Here is a 12,999-nt window from a genome sequence, read left to right on the forward strand (position 1 = left end):
ACAAATTTATGTAATTATTAACCTTTTTTGTCGTAAGTCAAATAATGAGATGACTTAATTTATAAATAATAAAATTATAAGGTGTAAAATATAATTATATTATAAAGCATGGAGTTATATACAAATTTCTCTAATTATTAACCTTTTTTGTCATATGTCAAATAGTCATGTACTCATGTGACACTAAGAGCGTATTCTAGACTGATTGTACCGGACTTTCCAAAAATAGAAATGTGTCTAATCATAAAATTTAAATTTAAATTTAATTGATAGGGATTTTTTTTGATAGATTATTATTATTATTATTTTGATAGATTAATTAAAAGAGGTCTTAGAGGTGGTGTAAGATTTAGTGTTTATTTTTTTTATTACCAGAATCTAGTGGTAAGATTAAACGTAAAGTGACAGTTTAAAAGGATTCCTAATTCCGAGTTGAAGACGGGAAACGAGTAGAATTCCTCTACTCCTCTTTCCCTCTTCTTGTCGGAGAACACCTCAGAAGGTAGCACACGAGAACTCCGAAAGCTTTCTTTAATATTATCTCTCTTCTTCCTTGGATCGTCCTGCGTACAGGTAGCGTAGCTTTCCATAGACCACCATATTCTAATTACTTCCGGCTCTAGATGGTTTTAACGAGATGGATTTCTGTTTTTGTTGCGGCATCTAAGCTGGGTTGTTGTAATTCTCGTCGTTCTCTACAATTAAATCGGATTAATTCCGAGGGGTGATTGAGAGGTGCGAATTTTTGTTGGTTTCGGATTTCCTTTCCTACTCCTGCTCTGGTGGTTCCTTTTATAATCGTATTCTTTGAGAATTTCTCGTTGCTAATTGGATCTGGACTTTCCGGTGATTCTTTCGGCAAATTGCACACTTTATCAATTAGAGGTGCTATTTTTGGCCTTAAATCTCGAGTTTTGTTGGTTTACTGGTTTCTTCAAGCATGGAATTTGAGTGTTTTGCTGCTTCTGGGGAAAAGCTTTCTATGGTTGCTCTTGTTTTTCTTGTGCAAGATGTACAGAGATGTAGTATTTCACATTATTTGCTTTCGGATCTTTGCTTCCTATGTTTTTAGCCTCTAGGGTTCTCTCTTTTTGTAAATGATTCATGGAATTTCCATAATTTTTTACTTGGATCTGTTATAAATTGCAGGAAGGTTTGGTTCTGGAAGCTCAGTTCTTGCGACACAGAGGAGTTGTTGTTCGAGAGTGTTCCTCTTTCTATTACTAGTCTCGCATAGAAAGGTTTCCCTCACAATGCTGCCTTCCAGTCGTAATAGACCTCAGCCTAGGGCTGGTAGATCTTGGTCCTTTCCAGGTTTGGTTTTATGGCCACTAATCTTTTGAGCTTTCGAAATTGGACAATGCAGACACAAACTTAATTATAAAATCAGGATAATTTTGGTTGAGAATATATTCTTGGTTGTGTTTGTTCATATTTTTGTTATGTTTAGGGGATCATAGTGCAGTTGTTAGGAACAAATGAATGATAATTTTGATTGCACTTTCTGCAAACACTTGATATTTAAGGTTGATTTTTTTTTCTTGATTGAGAAAAAATGAAAATTGTTCTTTTAGATTATGCAATATCTTTTGGTGTACATCTTATCAATGGGCGTTTGGCAAAAAGGGATGAATAATAAATTATGCTGTTGATGTTGAGGATGAGAGCAGAGGGATTTACATTAATATGTTATCCAGTAATACTGGTTCTGATTGATCTTATTATGATTGCTCAGAAATAGACTTCTCAGATCCAAAACGCAAGCCTCGTTTTCTGAATAAAGTACTTGTGGCTGCTCTTCTAACTGCCATGTGCATAGTTATCCTGACACAAAATCCCTGTCATAGAAGCGCCCCTAGCGTGGTGAGTTTTGAACTTTATCCTTTTACAGTTGGAGCTGCTATTTGTTTTTAATGTTATACTCTCTTCTTGGCAGATATACAATGAGAATGTTGTAAGCTTACATCAAAATCAGCTCTGTTTTTCCCCTCTGAATGATTAGTTATTTTCCAGGCCCACGAGCTGCATCAGCTTCAATATATTGAATCATATAAATCAGTCTGAACCTCTTTTAGTTTTAAGTACTTAAAAGAGTTACACTGTGATATGCCATCTAAAGGTTAATGCTATTACAATGCACGATAGAGCATTTGCCATACTATAAGTGATTTGCTAACACCATCTGTATCAGCTAACAAGTTCCTATACTTTGGCAAAACTGTATCCACATGACTGGCTTTTGACTGATACATTTGATCACAAATCTAGCATAACATTAAATCAATTTCCACGTTCAGTAGTCTTGGAGTTAATTGTAATATTCTGCTTTGCTGGACAAAGGCTGCCCTACTACGAGCCTATGATTGTTGGATCACAAGGCTACCTTCATATACTATTTCTTAGCTCTTACTTTATATTTAAAGCAACTGATATTCCTAGAAGTTTATCATACTTAATTTGACTAAAAGTTGTTCTGACTCCCTTGATTGTTGAGTCTGATAGATTGTCTTTTTTTCAAGTATATTATGATTGTGAAACTGGATTATCTTCTTTCTTAAAAGTCTGAAGGTTTATTAGTTAGTTGAAGTACATATGTTGCTACTCTTTTCTTTCTCATTCAGAGTTTTCTGATAGTTTTACATGTCTTGTTTCCTTTAGTTCTCCATACGTGAACCTGGGGTGACACATGTCCTAGTAACAGGAGGTGCTGGCTATATTGGTTCACATGCTGCTCTTCGACTTCTCAAAGATTCATATCGAGTTACTATAGTGGTACCTTTCCACACCATATGAGGATGTTTTCCTTTTTCTTCTTGATTTCAAGTGCTTGTAAGAAATTAAAGCTTAACTAATTGAAGTCCCCTATTCAATTCAACAGGACAATCTTTCAAGAGGAAACATTGGGGCAATCAAGGTTCTCCAGAAGCAATTCCCAGAGCCTGGGCGACTTCAATTTATAAATGCTGATTTAGGAGATGCAAAATCTGTATCCTATATACCCGGTTATTTTCTTCATAATTGAATTATTGCCAGTGAAGGCGGATTTCAATGTGATCCTTAATGCATGCTCAGGTTAACAAAATATTTGCAGCAAATGCATTTGATGCAGTTATGCATTTTGCAGCGGTCGCTTATGTGGGTGAGAGTACCCTCGAACCTCTTAGGTACTCCTATGTTTTCCAAATAGCATACCCTTAACATCATAAGTTATGCAAGAGAATATGTTTCATGCCTTTTGTCAGTCTCAGAAACATCAAGTATTACCTTAATACATGAAGCAAGCTTCTATTTTCTGCAAACTCTGTTACTTGCATAGCTTGAAGGACATTTGGGGTTAAGTTTATATGTTAACAAGTTTTGTATGGTCAACCAACTTATATTTCCAAACATGTACTCAATAATGCTGAGATTAGGATATGAGTTCTTAGCGACAATTTTAACTTTTCCAGACTGTCTAGTTGAAATTAGATCAGCAGTATGGTCAGCTCCTGAGAGTGCGAGTGTGTTCCTCTCTATGCTTGTATTGTGCATATTGTTGTTACTTTAGAGTCCAAAACTTGAAGATCTTATACCTTTCTTGTTGAAACTTTTCTTGTTTTCGTGTTCTAGGTCTCCATGCAGACAATTTAGATTCTAACACTGTAATCACCTTTTTGCTTCTAGTAGTTGCATTATGGTCCTTTCATCTATATAAATTTCCAAACATTTGGTTTTGCTCTCTGTTTCCACACTCTAGTGTTTACTTCATATTGTTGTCATGTTTACATCTAACCATCAAAAAGTAAAAAAATAACTTATCTTTTTTTATAGCTTCTGTGTTAATTCTTTCTATTCATATATCTAGGTACTATCATAATATCACATCAAATACTTTGGTTGTGCTAGAAGCTATGGCAGCCCATGGTGTTAAAACTTTAATTTATTCTAGCACGTGTGCAACTTATGGAGAACCTGAGAAGATGCCAATCACTGAAGAAACTCCTCAGGTTAGCTTAGGATAATATCAAAAGAGTGGCATGTTGAAGTTTCTTTATCTTTTTTAAAAACATGGCATCGATTCTCTAGTTTGTAATGAATTTATAATAGTGTGTTGTTGGATATTTTGTCTTTTCATAAATGTACTTATTCAACAGTCTTAGCTCTACAGATTAAGTAAAGAAGTCATGATAGCTGATAGTCAAGCATGTACTGATTTACTGGGTACAAATTGCAGGTCCCTATCAATCCATATGGGAAGGCCAAGAAAATGGCAGAGGACATCATTTTAGACTTCTCTAAGAGATCAGACATGGCTGTAATGATTCTAAGGTTTGTGACTTGTATTATAAAATGGATTGCTGTAACAAACACTTTATTTACTTTTAATTGAAATGAACTACCTAATATTAATCAGTAGAGGCACCTTCCATTCATGTTATCCGATATTTCAATGCATTGACCTTCTTTTTTTAAAAAAAAAAATCAGATATTTCAATGTCATTGGATCTGATCCAGAAGGAAGGTTGGGTGAATCTCCCCGACCTGAGTTACGGGAGCATGGACGTATTTCTGGTGCATGCTTTGATGCAGCTTTAGGAGTTATTCCTGGTCTGAAGGTATGCTATTCTGTAATGAAAATGCATAACTCTGTCACTTCTAATCCAATTATTATACTTGGAGAATTTGATTGATCCAGATAGTGATGTTGCACATAAAAAACAATACTACTCACAGTTAGAAATAAAGAGCATATAAATTTGCAATAGGTTTACTGATATGATATGTGTCTCTCACCTAGGTTAAAGGAACTGATTATGCAACAGCTGATGGAACTTGCATAAGAGACTACATTGATGTCACTGATCTTGTTGATGCTCACGTGAAAGCTCTTGAAAAGGCAGAAGCAAGAAAAGTTGGCATATATAATGTTGGTACAGGAAAAGGTTAGTTGGACAACTCTTACTCTTATTGGTCCCTACAGTTTTCTACTTATTTCTGTTGGTACTTCAGTAGTAGATCAAATTAACTGATGCATATCGTCTTATGGCTTTTGTTACTCTTTCCGTGAAATCCTTTATATGAGACCTCCTCACATGATTCTGAAAGGAACCGAGATAAATAGATTACTTTACCAGCCTACTAGCTTACAAGTACCATTGCAGTACCTCATTTTGCATTAAACTATCAGTTAGTAGTAAAAATATGTCGGTAGTTTCATTGAAGCTTGCTGTAAATGTACTGACCTGATAAGAAGGTCGAAGTTCCCCAAATTAGATGTATTTGCAGTCTGTATGTTCCATCTGCTAATGTTATCCTTTTGTCCGTAATCAGGTCGATCAGTGAAGGAGTTTGTAAGAGCATGCAAGGAAGCAACTGGGGTGGATATTAAAGTCGACTACTTCGATCGCCGGCCAGGTGACTATGCTGAAGTTTTTAGTGATCCAACCAAGATCAATCGCGAGTTGAACTGGACGGCGCAACACACAGACCTTCTAGATAGCCTTAGGATTGCTTGGAGGTGGCAGAAATCACATAGGAGCGGTTACGGTCCACCACTTGCCATGGTATTATGAGTCAGCTCTTTGTATCATCTCATTAGGCTGATATTTGTGATAAGTAATTCACTTAAATTAATTTCTTAGAGGTCAAAAAAAAACATTGATCATTTGTGGGAGGGATGGCATTATGAAGGTTTACAGGATGAAGTGATACAATGAAGGGTTTCATATGTAATTGTGAGGTTGGTGCAGTTCATTGTAATTTTTTTACTTAAACACAGGAAGATTTTCCATATATTAATTAGGCCCTTCGAATTGCTATAGATTGTCATTCTACAAAACCAAAGAATCTATTTCCTTTTCTCTTATATTTTTTTGTTACAGTTTTCGTGCTACGTGCGTTTCCTTGTGATACAAAGGTTTTGAAAGTTTTGTGGTTCGGACCCTACAATACCGTAAAATTAGTAAATAGAATATTTTCTTCTAGATTAAGCTCACACTATTTGGGTAAATTATGGCATAGTTAAAGGACAGATTTTGACTTAGTTGCCATCGTAAATATCATAATTGCCCCTCTAATTATTAGACTCTTTTAAAATATTATTTTATCAGTAAAATTTAGAACAATTTGTTGAAACATATTCAATAAAAATACTAATTATATTTTGCCTCCAATATTTTGACTTACTATAGTATAGAAGCGTACAAATATTTTTCTAATTTTTTTAAAAGCTACAATTAAATTTGTCTGTTTGCTTTCTGTGAATTAAAACTATGTTGTTAGGGGGCAAATTACCTTAGATAAATTACCCTTGTAAAGATAAAAAAAATAAAATAAAGCCAAAGATAATTATAGTGCAAATTCTGAAAGCCAAAAGATTCAGTGATATTATAATAGTTTTAAAAAAAAAGAGGGGCCGTTATGTAAAATACTCAAAAGAAGGTATATACTCTTTATTGGCGTAATTAAGTTCACCTAGGTTCGAATTGCAAAATTCACTTAAATGTAGGTAGCTGTATGCAAATTTGCAAATGCGTATAGTACGAAACGCCAGGATTTAAATATTAGACGTCCAAAAAGAATCCTGATGAAAAAACCGGATGAATTCCAAACTCAAATCTATAGGCGACAAGGCAACCCAAGTTTTCCAACAAAATCTAAAGCTGACCCGGCTCGCTAAATCCGGCCAGATCGAAGAAGCCATCAAAAGTTTCAATGGCATGAGCAGTCGCAACACGGTCACCTACAATTCCATGATCTCGGCATATGCCAAGAACGGAAGAATTCTCGAAGCGAGGCGTCTTTTTGATACCATGCCTTTCAAGAACTTGGTTTCCTGGAACACCATGATAGCCGGATACTCCCACAACGACTGTGTTGCCGAAGCCTATAAGTTGTTTGAGCAAATGCCCAAGAGAGACATCTTTTCATATACTCTAATGATTACTTGCTACACCCGTAATAGGGAATTGGAGAAGGCGAGGTACCTATTTGATAGAATGCCTGGAGAAAAAGTCTCAGTTTGCTACAACGCGATGATCTCGGGATATGCGAAGAATAGAAGGTTCCAAGATGCCATCAACCTGTTAAACGTGATGCCTTATCCAGATTCCGTTTCGTGGAATGCAGTGCTTGCTGGATATACCCAGAACGAAGAAATGGGACTGGCTTTGAAGTTCTTTAATGAGATGCCGAGGAAAGATGTGGTATCATGGAACTTAATGGTTGATGGGTATGTTTTGGTTGGAGATTTGGAGTCTGCATTGGAATTTTTTAGGAGAATTCAATGCCCTAATGTTGTCTCATGGGTGACTATGCTCAATGGGTACTGCAAGGCTAGCCGGATTATTGAGGCTAGAGAGCTATTTGATCAGATGCCAGAGAGGAATGTGGTGGCATGGAATGCGATGATTGCAGGGTATGTGCAAAATTTGCAAGTAGAAGAGGCTTATAAGTTGTTCTTGGCAATGCCAGAGAAAAACTCAATCTCTTGGACCACGATGATAAATGGGTATGTTCGCATAGGAAAGCTTGATGAAGCAAAGAAGTTACTTTATGAGATGCCTTTCTGCAGTGTTGCCGCACAAACTGCAATGATGAATGGGTACGTTCAGAGCATGAAGATGGATGATGCTCATCAAATATTCGAGCAAATCGGAGCACGGCGAGATGTTGTGTGCTGGAATACGATGATCGCGGGCTATGCACAATGTGGAAGGATGGATGAAGCTATGGAGTTGTTTCACCAAATGCCAAGGAAGGATGTGGTTTCCTGGAATATTATGTTGGCAGGTTATGCTCAGAATGGAAAAATGCATGAGGCCTTACATATTTTCAAACAAATGACTGAGAAGAATACAGTATCTTGGAATTCCATCATTTCCGGTTTCACGCAGAACAGCTTTTATGCTGAAGCACTTGAGTATTTCATGCTTATGAGGAAAGAGGGAAAGAGGCCTGATTGGTCTACATTTGCATGTGGCCTCAGTGCTTGTGCAAACCTTGCTGCGCTGCAGGTTGGGAAGCAACTCCACAATCTCCTTCTCAAAACTGCACACATTGGTGATTTCTTTGCTGGTAATGCGTTGATCACTACATACGCTAGGTGTGGAAGAATCTTGCAAGCAAGACAAATCTTTGACGAAATGACTACTGTGGATCTCATCTCATGGAATGCTTTGATTGCTGGATATGCATCGAATGGTTACGGAAGAGAGGCGATTTCGCTCTTTCAAGAGATGGGAATCTATGGGATTGCTCCTGACGAGGTCACGTTTGTGGGTGTTCTATCAGCTTGCAATCACGCAGGTTTGATTGATGAAGGACTGCACTTGTTTAAGTCCATGAATAAAGACTACTCTATCAAACCTGTAGCTGAACACTATGCGTGTATCGTCGATTTGCTCAGCAGAGCAGGGAGGTTGGTTGAAGCATTTGAGCTAGTGCAAGGTATGCCAATCAAAGCAAATGCTGGAATATGGGGTGCTTTACTTGGAGCTTGCCGTATACATAAGAATCAAGAGCTTGCTAAGTTTGCTGCTGAGAAGCTATTTGAACTGGAACCTCACAAGACTTCAAATTATGTGCTGCTGTCAAACATTAATGCTGAAGCAGGCAGATGGGATGAAGTTGAGAAGATGAGGGTTTTAATAAAAGAGAGAGGAGTGCAGAAGCAAGCTGGACGCAGTTGGATAGAGATAAAGAATAAGATTTGTGCATTCTCTTCTGATGATTCAGCACAGCCAAGAACAGAAGAAGTCTGCAGAATTTTGGAGCAGCTGACTGCACTGATGAGAAACATAGGGCTCATGTCTGAATCTACTCTACTTGATTGTGGATAAGTATCCAAACCCTGTTACAGTTGGATCTTTATATAATTACTACTGAAAACTTCTCAACTATCACAATTGCCATTCTTCAACATATCATAATTGCCATTAGTCATGATTAATATTGAACTTAGATTATAAAAAGATCATTTGGTCTGGTATAAATCTTTTAAAATGGTCTAAAAACTATCTAATATTTATCCGATATCATAATTAGAGAAAAAAAGGAAAAATAATATGCAAGAAAAAAAAGTTAACTGACAAATATTTCACACTCTAAAATTTAAGAAAGAAAGATATTTGTGTCATTAAAAATTAGTTCTAATTGTGCTTATGAAACACTCAGATTCAGTGTGATTTGCAATATTTAGAAAATAGAGTGGTAATTATATTATATTTAAAAGTTTTCAATTGCAATTACATTAAAGAGAAAACCTAAAAGAAGAAAAGAGCAAGGGAGAGGAAAGAAAAGAAGAGAAAAAGAGAGAGTATTTTTTTTTTCTCTTCCTATTTCTTTCTTTCCCTTTACTTTTGGAGATACCTTTTCTCTCCCTTTAATAACTTGAATCGTTTATACTAATCTTTGGACCTATAATGAACATTACTCGATTTTAAATATTGGCCATTAATATAAAGTAAAATTAGTAAAGAGTAAGTAGCACGCGTATGTGACTCTGCTATCAAGTGTGTCCTCGATCTAAATAAATGCATGCATTATTGAAATACTCTTCTTATATATCACTTGAACATGAATAATTAACATTTAATCCTCAATTTATATGCTTAATTATGGTTCTTACTATGCAGATACTTGTCAAAAGAGATCCCTTTTCTCGCCTCGCTTGGTCCTCTCATGCTATGCTACATTTTGTTATTCAGTATATTATATGGATATTTATAATTCAACTCCGGTATTTTGATTAAGATAAAAATAAAACAGAAATCAATATCGAAAGTTAACTCAGATATTTTTGAGACATTAAAAGCAAAATGAAGGTGTTCAATGGTAAATATCTATATGCTAGGCAATGGAAAGAAATGCTTGTTTTGGACGATATGGCATTACATAAATAAACTCCATGCATCATGAAACCTTCCTGAACGACCATACGAGGCAATCCCAATACAAAAAGTTTGTACATAATATCCAAAAGCACCGTATTTGCTGCTGCTGATAGTTAAAACATGAGCACGAGTGGTTGTGAATATGTCAACGTACACTTGAAACCTGAAGATAATGTATCTGCTGCCATTTCGTGTAATCATGTAGGCTATATGTTATCCACATTCAATTATCTCTTCAAATAAGAAATATAATTGTCTCTTTGAAACAAGAATAGTTCATAAATGCATTTATCCTGCAGAAGAAGTGCTACTGATCTACAGTATCATCATTCCTTTTTAAAAGAAGATGAGTTAGTTACCAATGTATGCTGCTAAAGAATTGCTACGAATCTACAATGTTCTGCATCATAGATAAGGCTGTGACATGATAACATTTTTTAGATAATGAAATGACTTCCTTCCGGAGGTGATCTGTGAACTGTGATGATCCATGACATCTTATGCTCTGCATTACCCTTCCATTGTGCCAATAAGTGGAGTTTAGATATACCATATACAGATACATATGTTAATCTTTCTGATGCCACATTTTACTCCTTTGCTAAATTTCTCCTCCTTGTAAGCTTTCAAGACTCCTTTGCTAAATTTCTCCTCCTTGTAAGCTTTCAAGTCTATCCACCAAAATTTCCTGGGCTTCAACCCAACTCCTAGCAGGGTCTTTTTGCACTCCTTGAGCTCTCATCATGATGCGTATATAGGCCTTTCTATCCCACCTACTGATTGAGGCATGCATACTAGATAAGGTAATGTAAGGAGAAGGGTCCTCCGGTCTTATCTGCAATACTTTCTTTGCTGCAAATCTTCCAAGCTTTAAATTTCCGTGGATCTTGCATGATGAAAGCAAGGCCTCCCAGACTAGCTGATCTGGATGACATGGCATTGCATCAATAAACTCCATAGCATCATGAAGCCTGCCAGAACGACCAAATAGATCGACCATACAAGCATAGTGTTCCATCTTTGGCTCCAACTCATAATTGGTAATCATTTGGCTAAAGTACTCACAACCCTCTGCAACAAGACCCATTCGACTGCAAGAAGCTAGAAGTCCAATGAAAGTGTAGTCATCAGGTTGGATGCTTTCTTTCTGCATCAAGTCAAAGAGTTCTAAAGCCTTTCTCTCATGACCATGCTGTGAAAACCCTGTGATCAAGGCATTCCAGGATATAATACTTTGGTTGCCCATCGAGTTGAAAACTTTCAATGCAGTTTCTACACTACCACACTTTGCATACATAGTTATAAGAGAATTTTCCACAGATATATCAGTACTGACCCCCAATTTTACAATCCTTCCATGAATTTGCTGACCCACAGAAAGGTTTGCAGTAGTAGAACAAGCCCTGAGCGCTCCGGTGAGACTAAACATGGGTGATCTTAGCCCTTCGCAAAGCATTTTCCTGAACAACATCAGTGCTTCTTCGCCATAACCATTCTGGCCAAAACTAGTCAATAAAGCTGTCCAGGAGATGATATCCTTGTCTCTCATTAGCTGAAATATTGCTTCTGCACTTCTGATTTCACCACATCTTCCATAAAGTGTAATAATTGAATTTGCCGTCGACACATCTGACAAGAAACTATTCCTCACAGCATAGCAATGGATCTCCTTTCCCATTGCTAATTGTCCCAGAGATGAGCATGCTCCAATTACACTAGTTATGACTGATGGATCAAGTACCAGCTTCTCCTCAATCATGTTTCGAAAGACATCAAGTGCCTTTTCATTATATCCGTTATGCATGTAAGCTACCAGCAGTGAAGTCCAAGAAACCATATCATGCTGCATCCTGACAGAGAGCCTAACTACTTCATCCACTCCCCCACACTTCCCGTACATTGCAATTAGAGCACTCCCCAGGAGATGATCTACTTCAACTCCTAGCTTCATCATGTATCCATGGACCTGCTTACCTTGTCTGAGCTTCTTCGGCTCATCAAAAATCCTAAGAAGACTAGAAAATGTCATGCCGACCGGCCAAATCTTTGTGCCTATCATGCTCTTGAAGAGATTAAATGCAACATCCCAGAACTGATGCCGGTCGCTATTGGCCAAACAAGTGAGCATACTAGTCCAACTCACCACATCCTTGTCAGGAGTCTGGTCGAAGACCCTCCATGACCTTTCAACCTCCCCGCACTTGGCATACATGTCGATCAACGTCCCCGCTAAAAAGGAATCTGATTCAACGCCAAATTTAATGGCATTGCAATGGAACTGAATCCCAGTACTTAAATCCTTGCTCCGAGCACATCCGGTGATAACACTCCCAAACGTAAATGTGTTCGGAACAAGACCATCTTCATCACCAGACGCGTGAGATCTCTCACGTAGCATTTGCCCAAGCAAAAATACGGCGTCTTTAAGCTTTCCCATACGGGTATAACCGGAAATCATCATTGACCATGTAACCACATTCCGCAGTGGCGTTACGTCGAACACTTTGCGGGCATCGACGAGCATCGCTCGCAAGACATAGGAATGGAGAAGGTGGTTGCAGAGGAAGGTGGAGGCCAAGCAACCAAGCTTGAGAGAGAGGCCATGGACGGCTCTTGGGTCGATGACCCGGCGTTTGAGATAGGAACAGAGCTGGTCGGGTAGATTTGGTGGGGATGTGGGTTCCATTGGGTTAATTGGTGTATACAATAGATGCTAATGCTTCTTCCCATGGCTCCTGAGAGGTTAGAGTAGGTGGAATTGGTGAGGAAAGATGAAGGGTAAGCAATGGCACCACAAGTAGAAGAGCATGATAGATTAAAGTAATTTTTTTCCAAGGTAGAAGAATCAACCAAGCATTTTCCCAACTCTAATTTTCAGCAAGCAGACGTAACGGTGGTGTGGCCTGTTTTCCCTTCATTGGAATCATCGAATTCTATTTAATTTCCCATCCCACCCCCTTCAGGAATTCCAATCTAGTCACGTGCCGTTACTAAGCTCAAAGAACGAATCGTCCAATTTCGATCGGACGAACGAGAAATATTTTAATAAAATGCTTCTTGTTCGGTAGTCAAGACCCAGCCCGTACTTTTATGAAATTGGCAGGGCAGATTTGTCCTAGTAATCTCA

The 12,999-nt window shown here is 37.6% G+C and overlaps 3 protein-coding genes across 4 annotated transcripts; 2 read left to right on the forward strand and 1 right to left on the reverse strand.

The window, feature by feature from the left end:
• Positions 1 to 418: 418 nt before the first annotated feature.
• Positions 419 to 5,845, forward strand: LOC140763873 (probable UDP-arabinose 4-epimerase 1). 2 transcript variants are annotated; one of them, XM_073102247.1, is made up of 11 exons: positions 419 to 573; positions 1,150 to 1,314; positions 1,736 to 1,863; positions 2,659 to 2,772; positions 2,879 to 2,986; positions 3,073 to 3,164; positions 3,845 to 3,986; positions 4,214 to 4,308; positions 4,466 to 4,595; positions 4,778 to 4,922; positions 5,311 to 5,845. In XM_073102247.1, the coding sequence occupies exons 2-11, from the start codon at positions 1,254 to 1,256 to the stop codon at positions 5,550 to 5,552; spliced, it is 1,257 nt and encodes a 418-aa protein (XP_072958348.1). In that variant the 5' UTR covers positions 419 to 573; positions 1,150 to 1,253; the 3' UTR covers positions 5,553 to 5,845. The 2 variants fall into 2 exon arrangements, with proteins under 2 accessions (XP_072958348.1, XP_072958349.1); XM_073102248.1 differs by having other exon boundaries at positions 434 to 502.
• Positions 5,846 to 6,565: 720 nt separating this feature from the next.
• LOC140762944 (uncharacterized) lies at positions 6,566 to 8,877 on the forward strand. Its single transcript, XM_073100930.1, has one exon. The coding sequence runs from the start codon at positions 6,579 to 6,581 to the stop codon at positions 8,817 to 8,819; it is 2,241 nt and encodes a 746-aa protein (XP_072957031.1). The 5' UTR covers positions 6,566 to 6,578; the 3' UTR covers positions 8,820 to 8,877.
• A 1,072-nt stretch (positions 8,878 to 9,949) lies between these two features.
• Positions 9,950 to 12,987, reverse strand: LOC140762857 (pentatricopeptide repeat-containing protein At4g13650-like). The gene has a single exon (XM_073100828.1). It carries the CDS (start codon positions 12,556 to 12,558, stop codon positions 10,513 to 10,515), a length of 2,046 nt encoding a protein of 681 aa, XP_072956929.1. The 5' UTR covers positions 12,559 to 12,987; the 3' UTR covers positions 9,950 to 10,512.
• Between the last annotated feature and the right edge of the window lie 12 nt (positions 12,988 to 12,999).

The sequence above is a fragment of the Typha angustifolia genome, chromosome 7 (genome assembly GCF_048772165.1).
Source record: "Typha angustifolia cultivar Huaian chromosome 7, ASM4877216v1, whole genome shotgun sequence".
NCBI lineage: Eukaryota > Viridiplantae > Streptophyta > Magnoliopsida > Poales > Typhaceae > Typha > Typha angustifolia.

Excerpts from the sequence above, each read along its gene's own strand:
- LOC140762857 (XM_073100828.1), bottom strand. The coding sequence starts at position 12,558 with ATGGAACCCACATCCCCACCAAATCTACCCGACCAGCTCTGTTCCTAT.
- LOC140763873 (XM_073102247.1), top strand. The coding sequence starts at position 1,254 with ATGCTGCCTTCCAGTCGTAATAGACCTCAGCCTAGGGCTGGTAGATCT. Across the intron at positions 2,773-2,878 it reads CATATCGAGTTACTATAGTG|GACAATCTTTCAAGAGGAAA; the intron begins GTACCTTTCCAC and ends TCAATTCAACAG. Across the intron at positions 2,987-3,072 it reads ATTTAGGAGATGCAAAATCT|GTTAACAAAATATTTGCAGC; the intron begins GTATCCTATATA and ends ATGCATGCTCAG.
- LOC140762944 (XM_073100930.1), top strand. The coding sequence starts at position 6,579 with ATGAATTCCAAACTCAAATCTATAGGCGACAAGGCAACCCAAGTTTTC.